A 16,961-nucleotide genomic window follows, 5' to 3' on the forward strand; every position below is an offset into this window, starting at 1 on the left:
AATAATGAATTTCTTACCTTTTGAGATTATTTAAGTTTAGCTAATTTATTAAAATCTCTTATTTTTTAAAAATTTGTTTGTACCTCATTCTTTCAAAAATTGTTTCAATCTTTGAGTTAAATTGCAATATTGGTAATTTTCAATATCCATTAGAATTTTTTAAACAAAATTTAATTTATAGCAAATAAAAATATATAGTATTTAGAAGAATACTTTTAATAATATTCTAACTTTATAAATGTTTTTCATTATTCAAGTAGGTTTTTTTAACCCATGTTGCAAGATCATTTTTAATATATTATTTAAAATTAAAAATTAAATATATCTCTACAAAATTTTATATATCATATATTAAATAAATTATTATAATTCAATTTATATTTGTTGGACTACTATTGAAAATATATTTATCTAACCATTAGCAAATTTATGCATCTTTTTATTCATGTTATGAAATTTATTAAATATATATTAATGTAAATTATATAAAAATCTCATTAAATAAATAAAGAGTTTAAAAACATATATATATATATATATATATATATATATTACATACATGCTTATATATTGTTAAGCCTATTGAAAATCAAAAGATAACAAAAACAATACACAATTAATATAATATATCTCTTTAAAATGGTAAAAAATCAAAAGGTAAGGAAAACAAAAAAATATAATCAATTATCATAATTAATAAACAAATATTTTTTTATTAAAATTGAAAAAAATCAAAAGACAAATAAAGCCTACAAAACGCGTTCAACGGTTACGATTAATCCAATTTTAAATAAGTGAATACTATATTTAAAATTGTAAAAAACTAAAAGAAAAAAACCTAAAAAAAAATCAATTATCTCAATTAATAGATAAATATTGTTTTTAAAGTTAAAGAAAATGAAAAGATACAAAAAATAAACAATAAATTATCGTAATTATTATATAAATATTATTTTAAAAAATGAAAAGGTAAAGTCAAAAGGCAAAAAAAAAAAAGCAATAAACAACCAATTTAATATATATTTTTTGAAATTATAAAAATGAAAAGATACAAAAAATACAATAAATTATCCCAATTAATAAATACACATTATTTTTATTAAAGTGGAAAAAATCAAAATACAAATAATGCCCAAAAAATATGACTAGTGATTATAATTAATCTAAATTTAAATAAGTGAATATTATCTTTAATACTGTAGAAAACCAAAAGATAAGAAAAACTCAAAAGACATGACCAATGATCACAATTAATAGATAAATATTAATTTTAAAACTAAAAAAATTGAAAAGATAAATAAAGCAAAAAATACATAATTAGTTATCATAATTATTAGATAAACATTATTTTCAAAATTAAAGAAAACAAAAAGATAAAGAAGCCAAAAAATACTATTAATAGATAAATATTATTTTTAAAATTGAAGAAAATGAAAAGGTAAAGAAAGCCCAAAAAAATCAATTATTACAATTACTTATTAAAATTTATTATATAATTAATTTTATAATCATTAACAAACATATTTATTGACAAATTCATTAATTTAAAAGGTAGTTTCAAAAGTCCAAGTAATTTGTTTGTCTATCAAAATTTTAACAATTTTATTTTGTGAAACAAACTCATTTGAATTTTCATACAAAGTTAAAATATTAAAGAAGTTCCAATGTGTAACAACAAATTTTAATAAAATTTTTTATATTTTTTAATTTTATCTTCTAATAATTCATGAAATTATAAGAAGAATTATATTGTTTTATATTTATTTTTATTTTTTTTTCATTTGGATAATCAAAAGTAATAATTTTTATTTAACTCCTTTATGTACAAATAATGATAATTACTTTTGTACTATTTGTTTTTTTACTTTAAAACTTTTATTGGTTTTGATAAAATTGAGTCTTATACTTTTTTATTAAAAATAAAAAAGTATTTTATTTAACTTCTTAACTAATTATTTAGTAACATATCTTTTTTTTTAGTATTAGAGTTGCAAATTCATTGATATGATTCACAAGATCAATTTTTATATAAGGTGTAGTGAATTTTTCTTTTGAATAAATTTTAAGATGTCATTATTTTAAAATTTAAGAAACTTTTATTTTTTTATGTCTTAGTTTTTCTTTTTATATATAGCAGATGTAATTTTATTAAAAACTTGACAAATAATATTTAGATGAAATTATAATTGAGCAAAACCACTTAAATATAATTAATTTAAACTAATTTTAAAAAGTTTTAATCCTAACAATACTTTTATAATGGATTCAAATGTAATATGATTTACATGAGTGAATTTTTTTAGATTCAACTTTTCAAAAATAAGCTCTTAAAATATATAATTTTAGTGCAATAATAAATTATAAAAATTTATAATACATCTTATTACTTAGATTAACAGGATGATGTGTGAGCATATGAGATTTTCACTAACATTCTCTATACTTAATTTTGTATTTATATTTATCAATATATATATATATAGTTTGTACCGTTTGAAATAGTAACAAAATATTTTACCCTCTTTAGACAAATAAAACACATCATTTATCAAAAAAAATAAAATTTAAATAGAGTAAATATGTGATGCAAATAATATCTTTTTCAGACATAAATAATTAAAAAAAGAATAAAACTAGCATTTGTATTCAAATTGTTATGACAAGGAACAATTTAATCCATCTTTATTATTAAGATTTATATGTTTATATTTAAAATTCAAGTAAAATGTTGAAAAAGAAAAATAAATAAGATATTGATGATATAATATAAAATCAAATAATTATAAAAAAATTATAAATTTTAATACTACCTAATTATAAAATTAATTATGAAAAGCAAAAGTATAAAAAATCTAGTTAATATCTTTATGTCAATTTAATCACTAATTATTTTTTGCGAAAAAGGGAATTTTTATATAAAGACATTGAAGAATTATTTTAAATTATGAAACCAAAAAACTAGGACCATGAGATTAATATTTTGAAAATAAAATATAGTTCTTATTGTATGAGTATAGTATAAATTAACTTTCTAAAACAATAGTTTACAATAAAAAAATATATTTCTTCCTCTAAAAATTAGTGAATAAAACACAAGAAAAAAATTAAATATAAAGTGTTTTGGATTAAAAAACTGTTAAAGAAATTGCGTTAAAGGTAATGAAAAAGTTAATACTTTTATAAGCTTTTTTTTTTTTTTAATAAAATGAGCCAAAATTTGGGGATAAAAGAAGGGAAATTGCAGTGATGATTTTTTTTTTTCTTTTTGATTGTTATTCTTGGCTATTTTGTTATGATTTGCTTGCATGAACTTATTAGTTACCAGATTTAAATAAAAAAAAAAAAAAAGCTGAAAATGGTGGCGTAGACTACTGTGTCAGAAATGGGTTGAGTTTCATACATATATTATGGGCCAATGTATTCTACTTCCTTTGGTCATTAAAAAGAAAGCTTTGGGCTCACACATGTTGGTGAACTGGGCTTTCTTCATTTAGGATTCAATATAATGTTTCTATCTTTTGGACCTACTCATATCATGTATATCAAAAAAATATAACAAAACTAGATAAAAAATAATTAAATCAACTTTTTCCTAGGGATTAAAATATTGAAGTTGGTTTTTATATTTTAGCAATGCACATATTCCCTGAATTTCAAATCAAATTTAGTATAAGTCATTAAAAGAACTATGATCAGCATTTTAGAGATTTAATAATGAAAAAAGAACCTCTTGAATTACTTCTCTTAATATATATCAATTTGAATTTGATCCTTTAAGCGTGGAGAATACATTAGCTTATCATTAAGTCGTATTTATAAAACGTGATTATTAAATTATTTTTTTATTTTCATTCTCTCTATTAAGTAAAATTTTAAAATTTTAAGAGTATGATCGGATGATCAGCTAGCAACGCGGGGACTAAAAATGTGTTTCTCTGTATCAATAAAAGAAAATAAACCAAAAAAATTATCTAAATAAAAATTTCGTGTGTGTCAATAAAATTCATTTCTTAAATGAAAAGGCAATCACGTCGCGACTTGGAATTTGGGACTGTGTGATGGGTGGCTGCGGTTTTGTTAAGCTTAATATATTAATTAGTTTGACCAAATATATACTGTCCAACTCCAGCCACCTGAATATTGTGTGCTGTCGTTTAGTATTTGGCTTTCTTAATGTTGGACGAGGCCAGTGGGGGGGGGGGGGGGGGGGGGGGGGCAAGTGGGGCAAAAACCATGGGCACTGTTGACCTCATAATTTGTTTCAAACATACCCCCTCTCAGTTTATAGGGTATGGGGGGGAAAAACAACAGGAAAACTTTGACAAAAATAAAGTAATAAAAGGTGGGTCGAGGTTGAGGCAGGTTTTGGGTTTGACCATTCTTATATTAATACCCTAAGTTAGGTTGTTGAAATATTAAGAAAAGTTAGTGCCTCTTTGCAAGATTTTTTTTTTTTAAAGCGAGACATTGAAATTTTTATAATTTTTACATTTTGGAAATGAAGAAGGACTAGCATTAAATCATTCTTTAATTCAATCGAAATCTAAAGGCAATAAAATTTTCTATCATATACTTGACATGAATAGCTGGTTAGAGAAAAGTTAAATAAACAAATTATCTCGTGGGTTTAGTTTCTTACTTTCTTTGTTGCATTCCTAAGAAAAATGAAAAAAAGCTTTTTTTTGGTTTAATTTGATTGAGGAAAGGAAAATTCACACATGGTTATTTGAGTAAATATTACATATACTTACCATTAAATCAAATACTAAATTGCAGCACCAATTGAATGGGATTAGATATAAAGTCCCTTTGATTGTTAAGAAGTTTGATGAAACTAACCCATTAATCACTCAATTACTCAAAATTTTTTAGTCAAATAAGTTAATAATATATCAGTCTCCGCCTAACAAATGTTCCATCTTGAAGCCATTAATTTATTAAATCTATAGTCATCATTTCATTTGACAAATATGACAAAGGAGTTTGTAAATTTCAAATTCTCTTCTATTCTCAAACTACAAAATGCCAAGTTTCTTGTTTTCCCCTTCTGACTTGTAAGGTAGCCAGTGGAGTATTCAATTTTCCACCATGATAGAAATTTTTGCTTTTGTTTTTGTTAGACCACTGTCCAATGGCCTGACTTGATCTGGACAGGATAATAATGAAAGAGGTGATCAGGACTCATTCAATATTAATAAATTAAAAATGAGTTGGGTCTGCTAATTAATGAATCTATGGGTCTTTTGCAACATTTTCAATGCCTAATTCCCACTACTTCTTATCTTATTATTGTTGACAACTCTTTTGGTTTTATTCATTTCACATTGCATTCTTCAAAGGTTTAATTTGACAATTTCCTTTCCCTATAAATTTGAGTAAGGAAAGGAAATAAACGGTCCGCCTTTAATTTAATAATTAAAGGTGTTTGAGAGGATATCAAAAATTAAATTTTGAATTAAAATTTTTTTTATTTGCATTAAGATTTTGATTTTTTAATATAACAAAAAAAATCAAATTACAAATTACATATGTGATATACCTTACACAACCATATCTTATAGTATTTGAATTATTTATCTAATACATCACTGATAACAATTTTTTAACTTGATCGAATTTAAATAGATATCTATTTATAATGTAATTTATATTTAATATTAAATAAATATACAATAATAATGTAATTTCATTTACGAAATTTAAAAATTTAACAGTCATAAATATAATAATTTTATGCATTTTTCTATCTACAAAAAACTATTCAAATTCCGGTAGTACAAAATCGAATCTTTAATAAAAATAAAATTTGAAATGTTCTCGCAAGTGAATTTATTAGTAAATTCACAATATCTATGTATTTAAAAACCGGAAAATTAAACGGAGAAAAAAAGGAGCAAAAAAAGAAAATAATGACTATTCAGAGCAATATAAAGTCTGAAGAATAATGAATTCTACAAAATTTAAAAAAGGCCACCAAATTTCTTGGTAAATCAAACTATTTTTTTTTCACCAGTAAATAGAGAAGAAGAATTCACAATTTCAGCGACGACTATTTCCCATCTTCCATACTTCCCATCTTCCGTACTTGTGAGTTTCAACGTGTTTTAGCCACAAAGATCAGTTTGTAGGTAAATTTCTGGAGTTGTTTCTCTTCTGTCTTTTCATAATTTCATCCATGCACGCGTTTTGAAAAACTTGCTCAACTTTGACTTAGTCATAGGCAATCAAGCATCATGATTCTGTAACAGCTCTTATGTTGATAATCCAAGGGCACTACCATTTCTAGAAAAGTTTTGCACTATTTTCCCATAAGGAGCACCGTACAATTGTTTTCATAGTCGCTGAATTTTCACTTGTCGACCCGCCTTTTATCTCATCTGTTTAAAAAAGCAAAGCTAACATCATTGAAAATGTCAAAATGACGTAAATTTTACTATAAAAAATGCTGAAGTATTCGAACAAATTTACAATTGGGAATTGGTTGAATTAAAAAATACTTTCGAACTTGAAACCAAAAGTTCTACACAAATTCCAGAACTAAAATTTTTTTGGTTGAAATAAGAACCCCTTTTAAAATTAGAGTAAAATGAACATAAAAAGTAGAGTAGTAATTTTTTTATAATTTAATAAGATAGTGTAGATAACTGAAATTTTTGCATGCGGTGAGGATTGAATGATTAAAAAAGAAGAACCAATGATGGTGCTATTGGACCACACCATGGGAGAAAGAGAGAACATGACATTAGTCTGTCAAACAGCGTCTCTCAGTCAGACAAGTTGGTATAAACATGCAGACTAAAAACCCAAAAGAAAATGAAAGAAAACTGTTTTAAGAGGTAGAGAAGTCTTGTGATGAAACTAAGAATTTTCTGCTAAATAAAGTAAGAAAATCGTTTGAGGTGAGTTCCCCACTACTTTTCTTTTTTTCATGCTTTTGCTTTAGATTCCTCAAGATTGGATTTTGTTTTCATGTCTGATCTTCTTGTTGTTGCAACTGGGTTCATGGAATATTGATCTGCCCAGATTCTTGTATATGTTAGCTAAAAACCCGTTATTTTATTTATTTCTTTATTTTTCTTTGTTGCGAGTTTGGTTTTGTTTCCACTTCTTTGTTGGGGTTTGTTGTGTGTGGTTTGTTGCTTTCAGTCATACCTAACCTCGTAATCCAAAGTTTTCTTTTTTTTTTAATATATAATTAAAGTTTAACAATAAAGGAGGTATATTTGCTTTTGGGTTGGTATTTAATTACTTGAAAACAAGGTCAAAGCTTTTTTTTTCTTCTCCCTTTAAACACAATTCTGAGGCTCATCTTTATCTGGGATTATCCGCTGAATTGCAGGATTTGACTGTAGAAATAATGATCTTTGCTGTTTCCTCTTGAGGTTTTTCTCATGTATCAGGTACAGGAGAAAGCCTTGTAGTTTTGATCATCATTCATTTTCTTTTTCTTCTTTTTCACTTTTAGTTGACTGTGAAGCCTTCAATTGATATACTATCAGTAACGTGTTTAAAATTGTTTACGTATGTTGTGATCCTCTTGATCGGTTTGTATGTCAGAAACCTCAGAATTTGAATGTTTATCTGTCCCCTGTATGTTGCCTGTTGTTCTTATCATATGCCTACCATAATAATAATAAAAAAGACCAGTTCTTTTTCCTTCAAAATTAGATTTGCTTGAAACCTGGAATTTGGTCCTTGTCAGAAACCTGAAGCACTGCCAATCCTATTCTGTGCTTTCAGCATCATAGATTATCTACCTTCTCTGTTATTTATATGTTAGTGATGATAGCAATTTGTGGGCAAAATGTTCTATTAATTAGTTATCTCAGTCCATGGTGCATCCTTTTTAAGATGTTTCTTGTCTTGGGATGCAGAAATTATATTGTGGGATATAAAAAGAAAAAATATCCCCAAAATAAGTTACATTTCCGGTCCCTTTCACCCTACTTGACTTCTTTTTCGTCTACCAATGTCTACACTTGATAACTGGGAAAAGTAGAATGTTTCCCACATAATTGGTTTGGACCATATTACTTCACCTTTCACCATCCCCACAAGTGATCTCCTGGATCGAACTTAAATTATCTTATGATCAGAGCTAAACAATGAAGGAATTACAATTTCCTAGTTATTTGAAATCTAAATATAGCTGCAAGGAAGCATTTATGTCTTCCAACAAATAAAAGGTGATGTGGTCCATTTCTTACATAGGGTAACCCGTTTCGTGCTAACCTGCCTTACCTTGCCACCGATGACTCGTCATATAGTGCAGATTATCTCATGTTACTCAGTAAGCTATCCAAAGTTGATAACAGTTTTACTTTAAGGGGCAGTCTTTTCTTTTTCATGTCTTACATCAGTGTGCCTACTAGGTTCCTCCTACTAAGAATCTGAGACAAACAACTGTTTAATTTCTACTTCCAATTTGTTCTGCAGGATTCATTTTATAATACAACCATCCAGAGAGTTGAAACCATGTCTTTAGTAAGGTCTGCAAAACGAGCTACTGCTGCATACAGAAATACAAAGCTCTATTCACTACAGGGTAGTAGTAACAGTTCTGGCTTGTCCAGTCAAATCTTTGGCTCTGATAAGCATAAGCCCGTATACATTACTGATTCTTACAGCAGTGAGAGCTATGAGAAGTACTTCATTGACTCTCCTTCGGAAGAGCTTATACATCCATCTAGTTCTGGGATTTCAGGAGGTTCATTTCACCCACAGGATGTCTCTTCTTACCAGCTAAGAGGTAGTTCAGTTTTCTTGATAATTGGTCAAAACCATTAAACACATATGTTTTATTAATACAGTGCCCTAATATCTTTCAATCCAATTTTTTTATTCAGATTACTTGGAAATTGAAAGCCCAGATACATTAGACTCTGATACAGATATGATGAAACTGAAACTTCAAGAACTGGAGAGAGCTCTGCTTGCTGATAATGATGTTGATGAAGATGATGACATGTTTGGCAATGGTCTAAGCATGGAAATAGATGTTGAATTGTCTGATCCTATCAGGACAGAATTGCTCCATGACTCACCCAAGGAGTCATCATCTTCAGATTCTAATCTCAGTAGCATCTGCAGCAACAAAGAGGTTTCACATGTTCCATCTCGTACTCCTAAGCAAATGCTTATTGAGTGTGCTGCTATACTCTCAGAAGGCAACATTGAAGAAGCTTCAGCCATAATAAATCAGCTCCGCCAAATGGTCTCAATTCAAGGAGATCCTCCTCAGAGAATTGCAGCCTACATGGTTGAAGGTCTTGCAGCTCGCATGGCTTCATCTGGAAAATATCTTTATAAAGCTTTAAGATGCAAAGAGCCCCCTTCTTCTGATAGGCTTGCAGCTATGCAGATCCTCTTTGAAGTGTGCCCTTGTTTTAAATTTGGATTTATGGCAGCAAATGGTGCAATTATAGAGGCATTTAAAGATGAAAAGAGAATACATATAATAGATTTTGACATAAATCAAGGTAGTCAATATATTACACTGATTCAAACAATCGCTAAGCGGCCTGGTAAGCTGCCTCACTTGAGGTTAACTGGGGTTGATGACCCTGAGTCAGTTCAACGTCTTAACGGAGGTCTTGAAATTGTTGGACTAAGACTTGAGAAGCTAGCAGAAGCACTTGGTGTGCCCTTTGAGTTTCAAGCCGTTGCCTCAAGGACTTCACTTGTTACTCCATCTATGTTGGATTGCCAGCCAGGTGAAGCGCTTATAGTAAACTTTGCATTGCAACTCCACCATATGCCTGATGAGAGTGTTTCAACAATAAATCAGCGAGACCAGCTCCTTCGAATGGTTAAGAGCTTGAATCCAAAACTTGTTACTGTTGTCGAGCAAGATGTGAACACAAACACATCACCTTTTCTCCCAAGGTTTGTTGAAGCCTATAGTTACTACTCTGCTGTCTTTGAGTCTCTGGATGCGACACTTCCAAGGGAGAGTCAGGACAGGATGAATGTTGAAAGGCAGTGCCTGGCACGGGATATTGTCAACATTGTTGCTTGTGAGGGAGAAGAAAGAATAGAACGATGCGAGGTTGCAGGAAAGTGGAGGGCAAGGATGATGATGGCTGGCTTCACTTCTAGTCCAATGAGTCCAAATGTGATTGATATGATTCGGAAGCTTATCAGGGAGTACTGTGACAGGTACAAGCTGAAGGAGGAGTTAGGCGCGCTTCATTTTGGTTGGGAAGACAAAAACTTGATTGTTGCTTCAGCATGGAGGTAGAATTATCAGGTTAATGTTAATTTTCCGGTATCTGGCTATAATTTAGTTCAGTATGGTCATTGTAACTATAATTTTGTGTGGGATCCAGAATCCAGATGCACACCGATGTATCATCTAAGTTGTTCCGGAAGAAGACTTTTTCTTTTTTGTGCTGATGTAAAATCTCAGGGATGAGTAGGGATTGCTAATTATCTAACATTTTATTGAATACCATATGTTTCCATTTGCTTTACATATTTAAAACCATATAATCTTCTTCATTTTGACCTTGAGGGAAATGGTACAGGAAATCTGAATAAAGTCAATTATTCAATTCTAGCCAAATCAAATTGGATTAAAATATAACCTGAGTAGATATCTTCAATTAAGAATGTTCGTTTACATCAAGGTTTTATCGTGATAACTCCAAAATGGAAAATTTTAATTGAATTGAACACTAGAAATTTTGTCGGGACAACCCTTAACTTTCTGATTAAATCCAAAAATCTTGTTTTAAATGATTTTTAATGTGTAGATGGTTTGATAGTCCAAACTCTCCCATTAACCTTCTGCAGGCCTCCGATGCACGCTGAGTGAAACAAGCAACAACAACAAAGGCAACCAAAAACGAAAAGAAAAGAGAAAATCTCTTCATAAACGCTCGCAAATATAGAATTTCATAAAAGATTAAAAACTTTTCCCAGTAGCGAATAAAATAACCACCTTTTACATTTTTCCTTTTCTGGGTGGATGGAGGGGACAACAGCATCAAAACAATGATTGTCATTGTAAAAACTGTAACAGCCTCAAAATTTACATGAGCATTCCTCATCACTCTTGAAAAATGCAAGATACATTAGTAGTGGATGGTATACCTAATGCTTAATGCCAACAAAACACAAAGCTACTTCAGCCTGGGCCTGCAGCTCTTCCAATACCTTTACAAGTTTCTCACGGGGCACCATTGTTTCACATTGCTCTGTCAACATTTTCCTCAATCTCCATCCATGCACATGAAAAGGACAAGGAAAAATGATATTACAACTAAAAAATTCAAAGGTAACTAAAGTTTGAACGAAAAGCTAATTATTGAAATCATGGGTCAATCATATTTTCATTAAATAGGCACAACATAAATTCGCAGCAGTGATTGAATACATGCAACCTTATTCAATAGGAAGTTAAGAAAACTAAGCATTCATGAGGCAGTAAGCACAAGCTGCCCCACGTTTTAACTTCATCAGCATTCTTTTTTCTTAAGGAACTTCATCAACATTACTTAGCAAATAGAGGAAAATGAAAAACAATATCATGTGGAAGCAGCTCACAATTATCCCGAGAGCAAGAGCTTACTAATTACACATAATTGCACCAACATGCTGAAGTAATAAACAATGCAAATATGGTTAACTTGAAAAGTTGCCAGCAAATGAAACTGATTCCAGCATATAAGACAAAAGCCATAAGCTCTAACATCCGACTGTTAAAATGTGGGCGTCAAAGCTTTCCATGTTACAACCTTTACAAGGAAAGAGTATAAGGGCATTGAGCTCCCTTAGTTAATTTCTGCATCATTCAGACTCTTGATTTTTCCTGATGTATTTTTCTCATTTCTCAGACACTGAAAACTTCAAAGTAGATGTGTATGACGGCATAACCACCACATACAAGGAAAAAGTATCCCTCTACACATAAAAAACTCACAAAAAATAGAATGCAGTGTGTCAGACACAAACCCATGCCCCATTCTTGTACTTTCCTCTGAGTGACATATGTTAATTTGAATTAATTTAAGAGAAAGATAAAGAAACATTGCATAATATATGAGTGACAGGTATTGAAAACCTACCTATGAACAATGGATATGTCCCCATGTCCGGTGCATATTATAAACATCGAGTTAGTGGGTAACGCAGCGTGGAGACTACGAACCCTAGCATCAATGCGAGTTAAAATTTCCTTTAGCTCAGTTGAAACACTGTATTTGGTTCCTTTTCGACTAGCAGATTTCTTATTACATGTAAGCAATGAAATCATTTCAGCAAGTTTTGCATTTAACTTTACATCATCCTCGGCTTGTTTTATGAAATAGGAATTCAATTCTGAAAATTGTGTCCAGACAAAGTGTATACGATCATTCTTGACCTACCACAACAAATAAATGCAAGAAGTTGATAAGCAAGCCTGTATAGGAGAAGGTGTCACAGAAAATCAAAATGCAGTCTTACCTCTTTTCTAGCCTTTAAAAGAGCTTCATCATCAGTGCAAATTGGAATTGCATGGGATGACTCCGAAGCATATCGCTTCACTATGGAAATATCATCAATGAAAGAGGAGGTCTTGCCACACTCACCCAAAAGAGTAAGGAGCTTTCGGCGCATAAATGATGGTGGCAAACCAAAATCAGGTCCTAACACAGGAAGCAAAGACATTGTAAGAATTTAAATATAAATTTCCACATCAAGAAACAAAACTAATCATATGATATATCTCCTAGCTATAAGGTATATTTGAGTTCACAAAGTAAAAGAACCTAATCAATGAACAAATTTTCTGGGTTCTACATTCCTTAGACTATTTTTTTTTTTTTGCCAATCTTAGACTCTAGTTAAATATCAAATTTTATCTACTGATGATGAAATGTTTAAGCATAAAAAAGAATCACTTGCCATTTCTAATCTTTAACAGAGCCAAATCCATAGCAGCCCTTGCATCTTCAATACTATCGTGTCCAGTCCCTGACTGCTGAATCTCCCTAGAGAGAAATCTCTTGGCAAGAACTCGAAGAGCAGCTTTGTAAGATCCACCACGAGGGTGTTTGTATAATACAGAGGTATCAATTATCAAATCATGAGAAATCTTCAAAGCTAATAAGTCATTCTCCAAGGAGTGCCCAATTAGGATGGTATCTTTGTGAACCAGCTTTAGAAAATCTTCCTGAAGATGGGAAGCAACTGTAAATAACTCATATACAAATATTTTTTAATGGAAAATTCATATAAGAAGAGTGCAGTAAAATATGGTGTCATTAATTAGTGATGGTAAACAAAGGGCAATCAACCTGAACATCTTTAAGACTTGTAGTCACTCCACTCAGCATCTCATATGTGATTCCACTAAACCTGCTTAAGCATTAAAGAAGATTATGAAATGCTTATTGATTGGAAATAATAAAGTGCGCGTATGTCATATATATAGAGAGAGATCTCAGAGTTGGATCACCAAAGATATCAAAACTGTCAATACAAGTTCAAACAAACAATTTGGCACATGTGAATTGGAACGGGATAAATTTTCACAAAAGAAAAATTAGAACAACTAATTTCTATGCCAGTCACATGATACTAGAGAGATAGTAGACAAAAGAAACATAATTTTCATGTATCAGGAAAATAAAATACATAAACTAAAATGCCTTTGCCAGCATCCAACTACAGCTTCTCATCTATGCCTGCAGTTCAAGAACAAAATTTTACTAAGGCCTAACCACAATTGTTCAAATAACATTTACCTTGTGTTGTAATCAGTGATAGGGTTTGATGGTTTAACCAATTTATCTAATACAACCTGTCAAAAAAATGCATCATGGTATTAGTAGAGCAAATGAGGGATAGCTACATATAATCAATTTTAAGAGACCAATACCCTATTAAGGAATTTCTTTACCTAGGATAAGGATAAACCTAATGAAGTTTTAAATTCTTGGAACAAGACAGAACAGAAACATATAAAATTGAACCATCAACATGATGTAGTGATAAGAAGATGGTTTACTCCTTTTTTTTTTTTTTCTCTCTTTTTTATGGAAATGAATAAAAAGTTCAGGAATAAAATCCGTTGAAAAAAGATACGAGGTGTAAGCTGTATTTGATGCATTAAATGCCAATTATAGGCCACCAGCAAAGTTGTATAAATGAAATTAAATATGCATCTGATAAGACCATACTACAAAGAAATAGTTAGCTATAAATTGAAATGGGAAATTTAAAGAAAAAAGAGATGGAAGAGATTCTGTTTAACATACCTGTCCTTTAATATCGACCAGGGTCACTCTTGTCAGCTCAAAACCCTCACTTGTTATACACTAACACATGAAAGCAAGAAGACAAAAATGAGAAGAAATACACAAGCTCATCATATGGTGAGCATACAATTTAACTATAAGAATACATGACAACTTAATAGCAGGACCCAAAAAGAAGCTCAATCTGTTCAGAGTAAATAAAAATTTTCCTTTCAACCCAAGAAAACAATTCGAATAATTTAGACTGGAGATGAATTTTAGTTGATTCAATATTAGGCAAGTGATACAAGACTATTGATAGAGAACCTGACGCAAGATTATACAGACTAATTCCAAACTACAGGCGAGTCTGAAGACAAATAAGCCTATCAAGGCAATTCAAGGCCATTCTAGAAGGCAGAGCACTCAAGCTTGCATGTAATCCTCTCACCAACTAAAAGAGTAAAAAGTTTGCAGAAAAACTAAAATTAAGCATGAATAAATGAATTTAACTTCTTCAGAAGAAAGGAAAAATATCTTATCACTCTATACTCTCCAACTAATAGTTTACACAATTATATCACATTTCATTACAAACGGAAAAAATGTAATTATATTTAAGTTGTAACTGACATGTAGGATTTACCATTTCACAGTCAAGTGACAATAATTCATAAAGAGAAGACCCATCAGGAGCAGGAAGAGTAGATTCAAAACCTGCATAGAACAAATCCAAAAATGAACGAAGGACATTTAAGCAATGAAGAAGCAAGATTAATATGCAAAGGAACCTATATGTGACAGTCAGAGAAGAACGTTATTCTGACCTGGTTGATTAAGACAATATCCATTGTCTTCTAGTTCCTTTGCTGTAAGTGTATAATATGTAATGGGGAAAGGAATATCTTTCAAGAGTTCTGCAGAGTCCATTAAAGAGATAGATGTTTCTGCATAAAGATGTTATTCTATTATCAACATGTTATACATTGGAAGAGATCCTCAAATAAGTTAAGATATTAGTAAAAACAACATTGTAATGCTGTGATACTGAAAGCAATAAAAAAGATTGTTAAGAGGCATCATAAACTATGAAACATCAAAGGAATTGTTTCATCCTTTAAACATAACTCTTTAATAAATATAGACCTGGCAAAAGAAAATTTCTAATCATGATGGTGAGAAATTATTTATGATAGAAATGTACAAGTTTGAAAGGAAGATGTGTAAGACACCTGACACCTGACACCTGAATGTGTTAGCTATTATATAATTGAACAGAATAGTTTATGAGTTTAGATTTCTACTTACTTGAATATTTTTCTTCTCATGAGAAGTTATCTCCCAATACCAATTTTCTTTTAAATGATTCACAATTTAACATGTAAATAAATTGATCTAACATGATGTAACAACGAAACTAATGAATGCAACCCAAAAAGAGGATTGCAGCCCAACCCAGAATGAACAGTCAAGAACCGGGAACACCACTAACAACAGAAGTGAAACAATTTGAATAACTTCTTCCTGCCCCACAAAAATTAGTTAAGACACTCAGATTAGTACATGACCATGTTTATGTTCACCAGGCTTTGCTTTTCTACTCACACAAGTTGGACTGACAATCCTATATTGAAAACCTATTAACCCTGTAGAGTACCTAATTCCAATAAACATGTAAGAAACTAATGCAAACAAAAGAGTGGACTGTGCAAAGACAGGTCATGAACCTTGTTCAGCGGACTGGCCTGCATCCCTCACCGAATCAATTACATTTCTCTTTCTTTTCACCTTGCACGTTAGGAGTGCATCTATCGTCTGCATCCCATCTGATACACAGCTATAATAATAACAGAACTTGTAAAAACAATACATTGCAGATAAAACTAAACATATTCTGATAGAAAACAAATGCAGAAACAAAATCATTACGAACCTAAGAGCTAAAAGTGCCCGGGGATTACCGCAACTTTGTTTAAAACCAGAAAGTTTCATGGAATGTGCTAAGTACAAAGCTGCATCGAGGCCAGGGACATAAAGCATAACAACTTTCGGAATCAGTGGCTTATTCTGCAAACCATATAAAAAAGAAACATTTTCTTTTATAAAACCCCAACAAAGAAACATTTTGTTCCACAGGAAACCAGTAAGTTGTAGGAGCAATAAATAAAATTATATTCTTTACCTTAATAAAAACCCAGGAAGGCATGAATCCATCGGCAAGAACCCAGGTAACAAGTCCTTGAACATCCTGGTATCAAAACAAAAATACCCAACATATTAACTCTATGTCTGTTACTTTGTCAGCAGTTGATTGATTAGAAAAAAAAGAAAAGATTGAAGTCAGTTTTAAGAAGCTTACTTGCAAATTCAAGGTAGAGTTAGTTTCTGGTGTCTTGAAAACAATTTCTGCTTTTGCCTGCAAAGGGTAGGCCTTAATTATCATTTCTTCTCCATTATATTAGCAAATAATAAGTTCAATACAGAAAATTTGAAAGCGAGAGAAAAACATAGTACTTGAGGTCCATAGATATCAAAGAAATTAGAGATCTCCTTATTTTCCTCCTCCGCAGTTGCCCCTTCACTCTTTTGCTTTAGAGACGACATTTTCTTTAAAAAAATTCCTATTCCTTTCTCCTCTGAGTTTTTACTGAGAACCAAAAAAAAGAAAAAGAAAAGAACTTTGTATGAAGTGTGGGCAATTCGGCAGATGGGAACTGGAAAAGCACAGCGCTGGAAAAG

The 16,961-nt window shown here is 30.6% G+C and overlaps 2 protein-coding genes across 5 annotated transcripts; one reads left to right on the forward strand and one right to left on the reverse strand.

Moving 5' to 3' along the window:
• The first annotated feature begins 6,815 nt into the window (after nucleotides 1–6,815).
• Nucleotides 6,816–10,472, forward strand: LOC111298792 (scarecrow-like protein 1). 3 transcript variants are annotated; one of them, XM_022893525.2, is made up of 4 exons: nucleotides 6,816–6,899; nucleotides 7,340–7,400; nucleotides 8,437–8,749; nucleotides 8,847–10,472. In XM_022893525.2, exons 2-4 carry the CDS (start codon nucleotides 7,392–7,394, stop codon nucleotides 10,238–10,240), a joined length of 1,716 nt encoding a protein of 571 aa, XP_022749260.2. In that variant the 5' UTR covers nucleotides 6,816–6,899; nucleotides 7,340–7,391; the 3' UTR covers nucleotides 10,241–10,472. The 3 variants fall into 3 exon arrangements, with proteins under 3 accessions (XP_022749260.2, XP_089614506.1, XP_089614505.1); XM_089758380.1 differs by lacking the exon at nucleotides 7,340–7,400; XM_089758379.1 differs by lacking the exons at nucleotides 6,816–6,899; nucleotides 7,340–7,400 and adding an exon at nucleotides 8,146–8,290.
• A 397-nt stretch (nucleotides 10,473–10,869) lies between these two features.
• On the reverse strand, nucleotides 10,870–16,946 carry LOC111298802 (Polynucleotidyl transferase, ribonuclease H-like superfamily protein). Of its 2 annotated transcripts, none has more exons than XM_022893528.2 (14): nucleotides 16,737–16,946; nucleotides 16,582–16,638; nucleotides 16,405–16,470; nucleotides 16,184–16,289; nucleotides 15,950–16,048; nucleotides 15,050–15,169; nucleotides 14,869–14,939; nucleotides 14,244–14,303; nucleotides 13,731–13,786; nucleotides 13,281–13,341; nucleotides 12,889–13,156; nucleotides 12,448–12,629; nucleotides 12,069–12,364; nucleotides 10,870–11,218 (listed from the first exon to the last, which is right to left on the reverse strand). In XM_022893528.2, exons 1-14 carry the CDS (start codon nucleotides 16,824–16,826, stop codon nucleotides 11,095–11,097), a joined length of 1,656 nt encoding a protein of 551 aa, XP_022749263.2. In that variant the 5' UTR covers nucleotides 16,827–16,946; the 3' UTR covers nucleotides 10,870–11,094. The 2 variants fall into 2 exon arrangements, with proteins under 2 accessions (XP_022749263.2, XP_022749262.2); XM_022893527.2 differs by having other exon boundaries at nucleotides 15,950–16,059; nucleotides 16,156–16,289.
• Between the last annotated feature and the right edge of the window lie 15 nt (nucleotides 16,947–16,961).

Source organism: Durio zibethinus, chromosome 3, assembly GCF_047325235.1.
Source record: "Durio zibethinus cultivar Kanyao isolate XHJ-2024 chromosome 3, ASM4732523v1, whole genome shotgun sequence".
NCBI lineage: Eukaryota > Viridiplantae > Streptophyta > Magnoliopsida > Malvales > Malvaceae > Durio > Durio zibethinus.

Bases quoted from the DNA above. Each gene is read 5' to 3' on its own strand.
- LOC111298792 (XM_089758379.1), top strand. From the start codon at position 8,252: ATGACTCGTCATATAGTGCAGATTATCTCATGTTACTCA. The intron at 8,291-8,436 runs GTAAGCTATCCA...TTTGTTCTGCAG, and splicing joins AGATTATCTCATGTTACTCA to GATTCATTTTATAATACAAC. The intron at 8,750-8,846 runs GTAGTTCAGTTT...TTTTTTATTCAG, and splicing joins CTCTTCTTACCAGCTAAGAG to ATTACTTGGAAATTGAAAGC.
- LOC111298802 (XM_022893527.2), bottom strand. From the start codon at position 16,826: ATGTCGTCTCTAAAGCAAAAGAGTGAAGGGGCAACTGCGGAGGAGGAA. The intron at 14,940-15,049 runs GTCAGAATAACG...TGTTCTATGCAG, and splicing joins ATATTGTCTTAATCAACCAG to GTTTTGAATCTACTCTTCCT. The intron at 13,787-14,243 runs GTATGTTAAACA...TTTTTTTGACAG, and splicing joins TGGTCGATATTAAAGGACAG to GTTGTATTAGATAAATTGGT.